This window comes from Myotis davidii, unplaced genomic scaffold (genome assembly GCF_000327345.1).
Source record: "Myotis davidii unplaced genomic scaffold, ASM32734v1 scaffold21, whole genome shotgun sequence".
In the NCBI taxonomy this organism is placed as follows: Eukaryota; Metazoa; Chordata; class Mammalia; order Chiroptera; family Vespertilionidae; genus Myotis; species Myotis davidii.
In genome coordinates this window covers 724114-737841 of record NW_006292573.1, presented here as the reverse complement: position 1 = coordinate 737841, position 13728 = coordinate 724114, and the positions used below count along the sequence as shown (strand labels likewise).

General features: G+C 35.7%; 1 protein-coding gene across 2 annotated transcripts in view; it reads left to right on the top strand.

Annotated features, from left to right (window-relative positions):
* The window catches only part of SCFD1 (sec1 family domain containing 1), a 128432-nt gene extending 115120 nt beyond the window's left edge, over positions 1-13312 (top strand). The window contains exons 21-25 of one of the 2 annotated variants that reach the window (XM_006766015.2): positions 2405-2457; positions 5302-5335; positions 6773-6838; positions 8035-8103; positions 13082-13312. In XM_006766015.2, the coding sequence (XP_006766078.1) occupies positions 2405-2457; positions 5302-5335; positions 6773-6838; positions 8035-8103; positions 13082-13105 (246 nt within the window). In that variant the 3' untranslated portion in view covers positions 13106-13312. The remainder of the gene's footprint in view (positions 1-2404; positions 2458-5301; positions 5336-6772; positions 6839-8034; positions 8104-13081) is intronic. The other variant, XM_006766016.2, reaches the window with a different exon arrangement.
* Positions 13313-13728: the final 416 nt, after the last annotated feature.

Genomic DNA, 13728 nt, shown 5'->3' with positions numbered 1-13728 from the left:
TGGGGGACCCGGCTGGGGGCGGGATTTAGTCAGCCCATTCACTCCACCACGCCCCTTTGCCCAGGGCCACACACAGGGGTCCTGGCTGGGTCGGGGCTTAGGCGGCACATGGGGGCCCGGATGGCGGCTCGCGCTGGCCCGCCCTGCTTGTGGTTTGCAAATTAGATGCCATCTTTGTTTGTGGTTAATTTGCATATTGCGCTGATTAGCCAATGGGAGGCATAGTGAAGGTATGGTCAATTACCATGTTTGTCTATTATTAGATAGGATGGTTCTACTGTTATAGGAAATTAACAGAAATAACTTTAAATCTGCCCATATGAAAACAAAGGTACAGTGTAATAAAACATTCCCCATAGGAGCAATTACAATTATGAAAGGAATAAGAGTGTTGTCTATAATAATAATAATAAAAGGATTTGGTTTTTCCATCTAAGCAACCAGTCAACCAAACAACCGGTCAATTGGTCGCTATGATGACATACTGACCACCGGGGGGCAGATGCTCAAACAGGAGCTGTCCCCTGGTGGTCAGTGGGCTCCCACAGCCAACCTCCTGCAGCCGGTTAACTTGCCTCGGCCCGTCCCCCCAGCCAGCCCCGATCAGCCCTGATTGCTGGCCAGGCCAAGGTACCCCACCCATGCATGAATTTGTGCACCAGGCCTCTATTGTAGTAATAATAGACTTTATTACTGCATTCTAGAATATATGAAGAAGGAGCTCTCTTAAAAAGCCTGCAAGAAATACACATTTATAATTATCTTAGCGAATATGACTTCATTATAGGCAGTTAAATGAATGGAAGATATTCCAAACAGTAATAAAAAATAAAGGTATAAATAAATGTGAAATTTTAGACTGATACCAAATCTACAAGGGGTTGAGGAAGTTTAGTGTATTTTATTACTATCTCTATCTTGAAGCTGAGGTGATAATGGTAATAGCTAATATTTATTACACACTTAGGTGCCTAATAAGAATTAAATGTGATAATATATAAAAATGTTTTGAATGGTTCTTGGTTCCTCTCCTATTTGCAGATTAGTTAGAGGCATTGAAAAGATTAGCAAAGTGCACTAAGTTAGATTTAGCTAGTAATCTTGAATGTATCTTATCTTAAAGGCTTTAAAATGCTATAAGCTAATTCTAGGTGCATTCTTATCACTTACATTTGTTAATTGAGGGTTCTCTTTTTATTTGTCTTAATTGAATAAACTGAAAGAAAAGGATTAAGGCTGTACCAGATATGTTTTATCTTGCGTTGTAAATCTAGCCGGTAATGGTTTACTGGAGCAGAGTATTAATTAATGGATCTGACATTGTATTTGGTTCACTGTGAGTTCTGTGATTGATTAGCACTGTTCACCACTGAGCACAAGACCTGATAGTGGCAACACATTAGTAGTTTGTCATCAATCAGGTTTGGATAGTGCCATCCATACTGTAGAAAAGAATTGAGTTCCTTTGGCTGATTGGGCCATGGACAGAGAGAGGGAGGCAGAGATTAGTAAGTGATTACATCATAAGCAGTAAAGCAGTACTTTCCAACTCCTTTAATATCAAGACACTAGTTTCCAATATAGAGGAGGTCCACAACCCCTTATCTACCACTTATGAAATCAAAATTGTTCTGAAAACTAAAAGATTTAAATTCAAAATTCCAGTATACATATAACTCCAAATGTTTCAAATAAGAGGTTGTGAACCTGTATTCGGTATTCTGTACATTCAATAAAATCATGGACATAAAGGCCTAGCCAGTTTGGTTCAGTGGTTAGAGCGTGGGCCTGAGGACTGAAGGGTCCCAGGTTTGATTCCTGTTCAGGGCCCATGCACAGGTTGTAAGCTCAATCCCCAGTGTGGAGCATGCAGGAGGCACCCAATGAATGGTTCTCTCTCATCATTGATGTTTCTCACCCTCTCCCTTCCTCTCTGAAATCAATAAAAATATATTTTTTTAAAAAATCATGGACATATAAAGATAATAAAATTCTAAAAACAGAAATACATCACTTGTAAACCTGATACATTTTCAAGAAGCAGTACTGTATTACATAATGGTTAAGGTGTGGGCATTAAAACTAGATTACCTGGGCTTAGATCCTGGAGTTAACATAAAAGCTAATCATGTGACCTTAGCAAAGTTATATACTCTCTGTACTCCAGCTTGCTCACCTGAAAAATAGGGATAATAATAATAACCACCTCATTGTTATTATTGGGATTAAGTTATTTTATCAAAAGCAGTAGAATAATGTTTAACATATAGTAAGTGCTCAGTAAATGGTGGTGGTGGTTACACGTTCTACCAGATTAATAGATTCATTAAAATAAATTAAGCCAAACTGTACCTTTCTGAAGAGAAATTCTATAGTCATGGTAAAATTCTATTTTTTTTAATAGGAAACTGATGACTTTAGATATTTTGATCCCAAAATGCTACGGGGCAATGACAGGTAAGCAGCTCTTGTGTATTTGTTGTAGGTTTTCCCACTCCTGCCAAGAAGGGAAATAACATAATTATTTTTGTAATAAATAACTGCTTAATATTAAAAATTTAAACTGCATAGAAAACTGGTAAGTAAACCCAGAGATAATCACTGGTAATTATACTTAAAATGTTTTGGTGCTTTTCCTTCCAAGATATACACATAAAAGTACCTTTAGATGTTTTTTGCTTTGTTTTTAGTGAAATGGTGGTGGTATAACAAGCTGTGGGGGGAAGGAGGATCTTGGATAATATGTATGTTTTTAAATAAATACTCTTTATTGGACCAAATGAAAAAATGTGTCTTTATGTTAGAAAGCAGTTAGGTTCTTTCTTGGGGGGGGTAAGGCAGAAGGGGTGTTTTGTTGCTGTTAATCCTCGAGAATATTTTTTCCCATCGATTTCTAGAGAGTGGAAGGGGAGGGGGAGAGACATCCATCAGTGTGAGAGAGACACACATCGATTGGTTGCCCCCTGTATATGCCCCAACCAGGGCCAGGGATTGAACCTGCAACCCAAGTATGTGCCTTGACCAGGAATCAAACCTGAGACCCTTTAGTGCTCAGGCTGATGCTCTAACCACTGAGTAACACTGGCCAGGGCAGTTACCAGTTGTTTTTATCTATTTTTTTTTAAAATATATTTTATTGATTTTTTACAGAGAGGAAGGGAGAGAGATAGAGAGTTGGAAACATCGATGAGAGAGAAACATCGATCAGCTGCCTCCTGCACATCTCCTACTGGGGATGTGCCCGCAACCCAGGTACATGCCCTTGACCGGAATCGAACCCGGGACCTTTCAGTCCGCAGGCCGACGCTCTATCCACTGAGCCAAACCGGTTTCGGCTATTTATTTTTTTTTTAACTGGTCCATGTAATCTAAGTTGCTATAGATTGCTGTATATACATTTTGACAATGAAACTTTCTACAGATAATTTCTATATTTTATGACAAAAATGGCATGGTATTTGTTTAGTTTATTATGAATATTATTTTCCAAGATTTAAATCATGGTGGTATGAAAAATAGCCTAAAAGATGCAAAAAAGAATAGGCATATTTAGGAGGGAGAAAAACCTTAAAATCATTGTTTCTAGCACCAGAACTTGAATGAAGCTGCTTTCTTGCTTGTCCCTTATGTTTGGGATCTTTAGAACTTTGTCTTTGCTTTACCCCAAGCTTTCTCATCTTTGTGGGTAGTCAGGATAGATAATCTAATCACTAGATAGCTGCTTATTTGGTAGTTTTGGTAACTTAAAAGGTTATTCTCATTTTTGAACTTATTAGAAATACTCCCAGAGTTGCAAAAGAAGCTGCTGATAGCAGCTACAGCTGGCAAGAAGGAATTGACAAAGGATAAGTTATAGAAGAGAGAGATGAAGAGTGACAACTAATGGGTATTGGGGCTTCTTTTGGGGATGATAAAAAAAGTTCTGAAGTAGACACTGGTAATGGTTTTACAACTTTGTAAATATATAAAAACACTGAGTGCACACTTTAAAACCGTGGATTTTACAATTCTTTTCCTATCTCAATATTCTTCCTTGCATATGTATATGCTAACAAGTAAATACATTTTTCTTCTTAGAAATTTACTGAGGAGCTCTTTTCATCGACTTGTATGCTATGTATGATAATGAGGAGGAATCTGGTATTGATATGACAGGAGCTCAGGCTTTCCTCCTCCTCTGAGCTAATCTCATCACAACTGGATCTGGGTGATTAGTAACTAGTAATGCTGTGCTACTTAAGTCTTACCTCTCCTCATTCCACTTCTGCTCTTAGAGCAACTAAAGCAGTGGTCACCAACGAGTGGTCTGTGAGGTCCGAAAGCTTGGCAACCACTGATTTAAGGAAACCTTTGGATCAGTGGTTGCCAACTGGTGGTCCGCAGACCACTGATGGTCCATGAGGTCCGAAAGCTTGGCGACCGCTGAACTAAAGCTCTCTAGAAGGAATTTAAATACTGAGGAGGTGTTTCAATCAGGTGGGCTCTGGTTTCTGTGGAATATTCCAATGGGCCATAGAAATGAGGACAAGATGATAGGGCTGTGGAATCAGCCTCTGAATAACTAAGGGAAGTTACAATAGCTCTCTTCTCTTGGTTTGGATTTTCAAAAATTGCTTCTGAGGAAAAACTGAGTTGTCTTTGTGCAGCTTGTTTTAGCACTAAAAACAAATACACATCTGATTCACAAGAGCTTTGAAAACGTCCCATAAAAAGACCTCCTGAACACTAAGGAAGTATTTTTAATCTATATTATAAAGATACTATATAAATAAATATGTAATTTGTATGTAATATTAATATATAAATACATGTGTGTGTGTGCGTGTGTGTGTGTGTGCTAGAGTAGAATGCAGATCCCTACTCCTTTCCCCCTTTCTTTCCTAAATTGTTGTTATCCTTCCCGTTTACATGTTTTTTTCACAAATGTAGATACTCACAACTGTAATATTATGTTGAGTATGGTAAAAATTTTATATAATTTATCACTAAAATATATACTTTATCAACTCATCTTAAACCCATATTTCCACTCCTTATGGGAGCTGCTGCTCAGTCTTCTATAATTTTGAAGTCCATAGTTGCCCCATTTCCTTTTAGACACTGAGACATGTACCACTTCTGTATTCTTCTTTTGCATCCCAATTCATTACCTGACTACACAAAACTAAAGGACCCACCCTCCAAGACAGTGAAGGAAGAAGAATTGTAAATATATATGTAATTGTGTGTGTGTCCCATGCCTGTTTTTCTCATCAGAAAAGCCATGGTTGAAATTTTCAGTATGGTTTTTTTTTGTTACAGCTCAGTTCCGAGGAACAAAAATCCATTCCAAGAGGTACGTTCCATATAAAAATAAAATGTCCCTGAAAAGGGAACATGAAAAGGTGACCAAGCAATCAAGAACTTCTTTATCCTAAACATGGTTTATTATGATGACTATCTGGCAATCTTGATAAATCCAATGCTGTGCACCCAAGATTCTTAAAAAATATATATTCTTAGCAAGTATATTTTTCTGATTTATAAAGCTGCCTTAAACACTGATAATCATTTAAGCTTAAAATAACTGACATGAAATGAAGTAATTCTCAGAAAAAGAAGTCTTTAAGAAAGTTTTATATGTTTGGAACTTCTAAAATTGGATTCTAAACTTTTGTGAAGATATGACTATGTTTGCATTTGAAATATAAAAATGGATTCTTAGTAAAAATACAAGAAAGAACATACGGGGTTGGGCAAAAGTAGGTTTACAGTTGTGAGTACACAGAAACAGTTTATTCTTGTATTTTTAACTAGTGGCCCGGTGCACAAAATTCATGCACATTAAAAGGGGATTAGAGGAAATATTTTAATATTGCTATTTGCCCTTTCTTTATAATAGAAGTGTCAGAGATGAAAGAAAATTAGTAAAATGTATATGAAAATCTTCCTCCTGTCAGAGTCTGGAGCACACCACAGGACCCAGAGTCAAGTCCCCACCCATCCACATGCGCCTCAAAATTGCGCAAGTCCCAGACCCGGCTGGTCCCACTCTTGTCAAGCCCCACCGGGCAGGAGGCGTAGCCTCAGTTCCCCTGGCCCGGCACCAGGGCGGGGCGCGTGCCTTGAGATCCTCTGTCAAGCCCCACCAAGTGGGGGGCGCAGCCTGAGGTCCTCTGTCAAGCCCCACAGGGACGAGGGGGAGAAGGGCACAGCCTCAGGTCCCTGCTGATTGCTCCTTAAGGCTCGTTACGGGAACTTAGCCTCCACTGTGAGTGCTCCCATCTTTGTGGTGGAGTGATGGTCAATTTGCATATTCCCTCTTTATTATATAGGATTAGTTATTGTATTGTTTTCCATATGGACAGCTGTGAACCTATTGCCCCACCCTCTATATTAGAAATTATATAAATGCTAAGTTTTTTGTTCTTTCTACCTACAGTAAAGAACCTGAAATTCAAAAATGCCTTTGGAAAAAGCCCTTTGGATTTCTTTGCTATTACTTATGTGAAGACTGAGGTTTATTTTCCTCTAAATTGTTTCTAAAAAATCTCTCATTTACTACTCAATAGATATTAGAAGTTTATAAATGTATAAACTTTTTAGAAACAAATTTCTTTATAAGTGAAGTAACAGCATGCAGGATATGACCTTTGCTAGCTAGTATTTTCTTTTACCTATGTGTGGAATATGTTCCCGCCTAAAAACTTTATGCTTGAAAACTTTAACTGTTTTACAATGGTGTTTTAACTATTTCTTTTAACTTACTTATTTTTTCTGTTTGCATTTTTAGGCAATTGTCTTTGTGGTTGGAGGAGGCAACTACATTGAATATCAAAATCTTATTGACTACATAAAGGTACATGTTGACCTTTTTATTCTTTTATCATTTAATGTTTATAAGAGTTGTTCTGTCTTTAGAATGCTAACATTCTCTATCTCGAGGGCTCTCCTGATTTTTACATAAACCCCTTTTCTAGAGGTAGTTTAAAAATCCTTCATACAGGATTGGTTATTTTTATTCCTATCACATTCATTTCTGGACTAAAATTGTACTTGAGGTGGAAAACAATACATCTTTTTGATGTCATGTATTTTGCAGCTAATCTATCTTAGTTTGACTTTACATGTTTAGAGACTTCAGGTGACCCCTCTCTCAAAGAGTCTCCCTTGGTGAAATGATTTACCAAACACATTTACCTGAATCATAAGCACTTTTCTCCCATCCCATTGACTTCAGTCAGCAACATACTTCTCACAAATTTAGAATGCTGCTTTTTCAGCAAACAAGAGCTTTAAAGGTAGCAAATTGGCAGTGGAGCACAATTCAGAGCTGACAGCAGCAGGGAGTAATGGACAACTAAGCAGAAGGAGAATATGGAGGAAAGGGTGTGGCTTGAAAAGCTAAATAAATAAATAAATTAAATGCAGGTGTGATGGAATTAGTGATTGTTAGAATGACATCTTGTAATCTTCATTTATTTACTTAACATTAAAGAATGATCATTCCTTATGTCCTATGTGATGTAAGGCTTTAATAAAGATAGAGATTTTGGTATAACAGGAGAAAAAAAAAATAGGCCGATGCCATAAATCTTCAAACTCCCAGCACAACTGCTGGGATTCTATGTCACTTGCACAGGACATACTTCATCTTCACAATGTAAACCTCCAAGATCTGTGTAAGATACTCTGGTCTCAGGGGCATCATCTTGTACAAGGAGGGGTCTTTTATAGCCTCTGTGGCCATAGAGCCACATAAAAAAAATCTAAGAATGTTTTCTTCAAGGAATACAGATCCTTCACTGCAAGAGTGTTGGCCTAAGATTTTATAGGAAATTATGAAATGTGGCAGTTATCAGATCCCTTCTATTTCCATATTTTAAAAAATACTATGCCACTTCACCACTTTATTCTATGCAATTTTGGGTTAAAATCCAACACCTCCTTCACCCCCCCCCAAAAAAAAAATCTTTAAGAATAACAAAAAGATTTATTAGCTTTAATCCCTCTTCTTGAGAATACTTGTTACTTACTTGTATCTGATTTTTACAGGGAAAACCGGGCAAACACATTTTATATGGCTGCAGTGAACTTTTTAATGCTACACAGTTCGTAAAACAGGTAAAGTTTACCTTTTTAGTTTGTTTCTGTTAACATACCCTAAGTTGCTGTTGGTATTTTTCAAAAGAGAAGAAGAGAATTATTATATTCATCTGAACCAGCTGAAACCATAGAGCTATAACAAAATGTAAGGTTTTGACATGGACAACTGTACAAAAAACTCTGATAAGTAACATTATTTTCAGTATTCCAATTCTGTAAAAAGGTAAATTCAGAAAATTTAAAATTCGAGTAGTGTACTCAGGAAAATTTTAATTCAGCATTTCCTTATATGCTGTCTACATTTCTGATTTTGCAAAGCCTATCACAAATTGGGCTAAGAAATAAAGTCACTTTCTTGGGCTGTTCCTACCAAATGTGCTCAGGTGATACAGTGGGATTACATTCACTGTGGAAGTTAATGACAGCAGTAGCTGAGGAGTACAGGGTCTATACATTGTTGTAGTAGTGTTCTCAGTAATTATATTAACTTTATAGCTTTTTAAGCTTGAACTACCTGAATTGCTCAGTAGACTGACGAGTAATATTCACTCACCTTTGCCATGATTGCCACAAAAATAATAACTGTATCCTTTACTCATTTTTAGTACCTGTTTCTTTTCTAGCACAACTTTCTTACCCCATTATTTAGTTCTTATATTTTTAACCTCAATATAGTGTCCCAATGGCAATATGAGAATTTCAAATATACAGAAAAGTTGGAGAATTTGCAGTGAGCACATTACACTCCCCATTAACATTTTACCGTACTTTCTAAGATACCTACCCATTTATCCATTGTTCATTCATGACCCCAACTTACTTTATTAATTTTAAAGTAAATTATAGATATCGATATACTTTCCTTTCAACACATCTGTATCAATACTATTAGAGTTCATTGTCTGCTTAGGGTTTGTTTTTTTTAAGCCTTTGGAGGTAAAATTTACAGCAGTGAAATACACAGATCTTAAGTGTACATCCCTGAGTTTTGTCAGATACGTTCACCTGAGTAACCCGAACCCCCAACAAGATACAGAACCATAACCCTAACTGGTTTGGCTCAGTGGATAGAGCATCAGCCTGCAGACTGAAGGGTCCCAGGTTCGAGTCCGGTCAAGGGCATGTACCTTGGTTGCAGGCACATCCCCAATAGGGGGTGTGCAGGAGGCAGCTGATCGATGTTTTTGACTCTCTATCCCTCTCCCTCTCTGTGAAAAATCAATAAAATATATTTAAAAAGAAAGATACAGAACCATAACACCACAAAGTTTCTTTATGGCCATTCCCAGTCAATCCTAGACCCTCATCAACTCCTGCCCAACAACATTGCCTTGATGTTTTTCTGTTGCGGATTAGTTTTGACTATTCTAGAACATAATGTAAACAGAATCTTTTTGCTTGGTTAGGTTAACTAGAGAGTCCTCAAATTTGTTAATATTTTCTAATGAGCCAGATATTGTTCATGCTAATTTTCTGTTAGTTTTCTAGTCATTGATTTCAAGGCTTTTATTATTTTATTTTGATTACTTTGGGTTTACTTTATCCTTCTTTTCTGAAATTGGAATATTAAGTCAACTACTTTAGTTTTTCTTTTCTAAAATAAGCATTTAAAAAACTATAAAATTAAAACTTTTGCCAAACACTGCTTTACCTGTGTTCCACAAATGTTGATATATCTTCATTGTCATTGTTTGAAATATTTTTAATTTACTCATTTATAATGTAAAGATCTATGGTTGTTTTCAAGTGTTTGTAGGTTTGCTAGATATATTAATTATTCTTACTGAATTCTAATTTCATTCCTTTGTGGTTAGAGAATATAAATTCTTTTTATGGCCCAACATATGGTCTATTTTGCTAGGCACTTCATGTGCACTTAATTGGGACATGCATTATACAAAAATTGAGGGAAGGGCTCTATAAATAGCAATTTGGTCAAGGTAGTTGAAGGCATTACTTAGATTCTCTGTGTCATTTTTTTTTTTTGGTCTATTTCTATTAGGTATGAAAAGACTGATATTAAAATCAACTGTAATTATAGAATTATCTCTTTCAATTTCTGCTTTTTGCACTTTTAGCTCTGTTATTAGTAAATACACATACATGACTGTTGTATTTCCTAATAGCCTCTTTTGTTATTTTGTAGTATTCTTCTACACATCTGGTAATACTTGGTCTTGAAGTCTACTTTATCTGATAATGACATAGCCACTCTAGCTTTCTCAAACTTATGGCTTACATGTTACAACTTTTCCATCTGTTTACTTTCAACTTGCATATCTTATAGGTAGCATATAGTTGGATCTTTTGGGTTTTTTACAACCATTTTGACAATCTGCCTTTTTTTATAAATATATTTTAAAATATATTTTTATTGATTTCAAAAAGGAAGGGAGACAGAGAGATAGAAACATCAATGATGAGAGAGAATCATTGATTGGCTGCCTCCTGTACATCCCCTACTGGGGATCAAGTCTGCAACCTGGGCATGTGCCCTGACTGGGAAGTGAACCATGATCTCAACCACTGAGCACACCAGCTGGCCAATAATCTCTGTCTTTTAATTGGAGTCAGTTGATATCTAATCAGTTATTTGATTGGATTTAGGGCTACCATTTTACTGTTTGCTTTCTACTAGTCTTCTGTTTGGTGTTCATCTGTTCCTCCTTCCCTGCCTTATTTTGAATTATTTGAACACTTTTTAGAGTTGTATTTTAATTCACCCATAGGTTTTCTTTTTTAGCCACATCTCTGCATTATTTAGTGGTTGCTGTGGAGATCATCATATATATATATATATATCTTTAACTGTTCATAGACTAGATTTAATATTGTGCCATTTGCATTAAATGCAGAAATCTTGCAACCATATAGACTTATTTCCTCAATATTTATACTGTGATTGTCATATAATTTGTATCTACATATATCAGTAACATTGCATGACAGTGGACAGTGTTATCATTTGTACTTCAGATATAAAGAAGTCTTTTGCATTTATACCGATATGATTTCCAATGCTCTTCATCCCTTCGAATAATTCTAAGTTTTATCTGTTGACTGAAAAACTTTTTCTAGCATTCAGTGTAGCTCAGGTATGCTAGCAGTGAATTCTCTTAATTTTCTTTCATATGAAAATGTCCTTATTTCCACCTTCAATTAAATTATTGTTGGATATAGAATTCTGAATTGACAGTTTTTCAACACTTTAAAGATCATTCCAGAATCTTCTGCCTTCCATTGTTTCTGATGGGAAGTCGGCAGTCATTCAGATTGATGTAACTTTATATGTAATACATAATTTTTCTCTGGCTTTCAATATTTTTTATTTTCTTTGGTTTTCAGAAATTTAGTTATTTTTTTGTGTATGTGTATTATGTTTCAGGATCACTGAATTTTTTTAACCCTATAAATTTATACATTCACAAAATTTAGGGGATTTTCAGCTGTTATTTCTTCAAGTATTTTTATACCCAATTCTCTCTCTCCTCTCCTGTTGGGGCTCCATCTACATATATGTTCAACTTTTTATATTGTCTCACAGATCCCTAAGGACTCTGTTCATTAGATTGTACAGTTTTAAGCTGCTCTGTCCTCAGATTCACTAAGTCTGTTTACTCTGTTATCCCCATTCTGCTGTTGAATAATATATTTACCAGTTCTAGAATTTTTGTTTTTTATATAGTTTGTATTTCTCTGCTAAGATTTTTTATCTTTTCATTGTTAGCATATTTTCCATAATTTTATTGACGAAAGTTGTCACAGCTGCTTTTAAAACCTGGATTATCTTGCTGTCAGTCTCCATTGTTTTTCCTCCTAGATCAGTGATGGCGAACCTTTTGAGCTCGGCGTGTCACCATTTTGAAAAACCCTAACTTAACTCTGGTGCCATGTCACATATAGAAATTTTTTGATATTTGCAACCATAGTAAAACAACGACTTATATTTTTGATATTTATTTTATATATTTAAATGCCATTTAACAAAGAATAATCAACCAAAAAATGAGTTCGCGTGTCACCTCAGACACGCGTGTCATAGGTTCGCCATCACTGTCCTAGAGAATGGATCATATTTTCCTGTTTCTTCATATAATGACTTAATTTTAGATTGTATCTTTAATATTATTTTATTTTGGAAACTGAATTGTATTTCCCTAAAGAGTGTTGACTTGTGGTTTTAGCAGGTAATTACCTTGATTAGACTCGGATTTCAAACTCTGTCTCTGGGACAGTTCTTAGTCTCTTTCATTCACAAGTGGTTCAAGGTTTTACCGTAGATTTAGGAAAAGTCTGTACACAGGGTTTAGGACCGCATCACACTGGCTGTCGCCTTTCCAGGATTTCTCCCTCACTTTCCAGTGACTTTCATTGCCCCAAACTCCTCTAGTCCTTCAGGCCAGAAACACTGCAGTTTTTCTGTCAGAACTTTAGCTCCAGCATGGCACCAGCTCTGGCCTCCTGGAGGCTGAGAAGCACTGAAGCAGGGACCCAGCCAGTGCCATTACCTCCTTTCAGTTCTCGTAGTTGGTTCTGTATTTTGCTTAAAGTTTATAGTTGCTATCTCTGAGAGAATTCATCCAATAAGAGATAAAACAGCCTTTCTAAATTGAACACCTTGTCCTTTTAATAACCTCCTAGAAATATAAAACTAATTAAAATAAGTGGAGAAGCGATCTGTCAGCAGTGAAGTCCCACATGATGTTTTTTCCTTATTTACATTTTCATATTGAGTTAAATATTAATTTTATCATTCTCAGGGTTTTTGTTTTTCATTGGTTGAATTTGCACCTATAAACGTTTTCCACATTTTTTGCCATGACGGTGTTTATTGCTACTTAGTTTTAAAATACCTACAAATCTTAAACATTTGAGTTAGTGGTAAAAACGTATTATTCTAGAAATGCAATAAATGCAAATGTGCATTGAAGGTGTTTAAAAATATTTGAATGCATGTATCTTTTGTGATTAATAAAAAGCTATATTTATGTTGTAGCTGTCACAACTTGGACAGAAATAGCACAGAAGAACCTTAATATGAGATTCTACTTGGACTTGGACAAATGTAAAAAGAAAAGTCAGAAGAGCCAGATGTTTTCTTCTCTATATCAGTGTCCTAACAGTGAAACTTAGAATTATTTGTTAATTTTTAAGGAAATTCTATACTTAATATAATGTGTGCTGATTAAAAGAATAAAGCATTTCAGAAATAAATTTTTAACATTGTACATTCTCTCTTCTGTTATGTTTCCCAAATGAGAAAGTACTTGGAAGGAAAGAAACCTCTGCCTGAATATAATGTTGAAATATTGATATAATAACAAATAGTTATTGAAACTAGTGAAAGTTTAAGAATATAATATATAAATGTTACTCTATTGGTTCATGACTCTTCTACTTGTATGCATTTTTATTATGAAATCACTGTTTTGTGGTCTTTGGTTTCCTATGTTGCCCCTAGATTTTAAGTGGAGATTTTAAAACCACCTTAATGTCTCTTCTCCGTCTAGCACACCTATATACATCTTATCACATAAAATCCCTCCTTTATATACTATCAACAAACACTAACAACATCTAGAATGAGAACATATATAAAACATTTATCCCATGGAGTTCTAAATCTTACATAAAAGTGAGTGT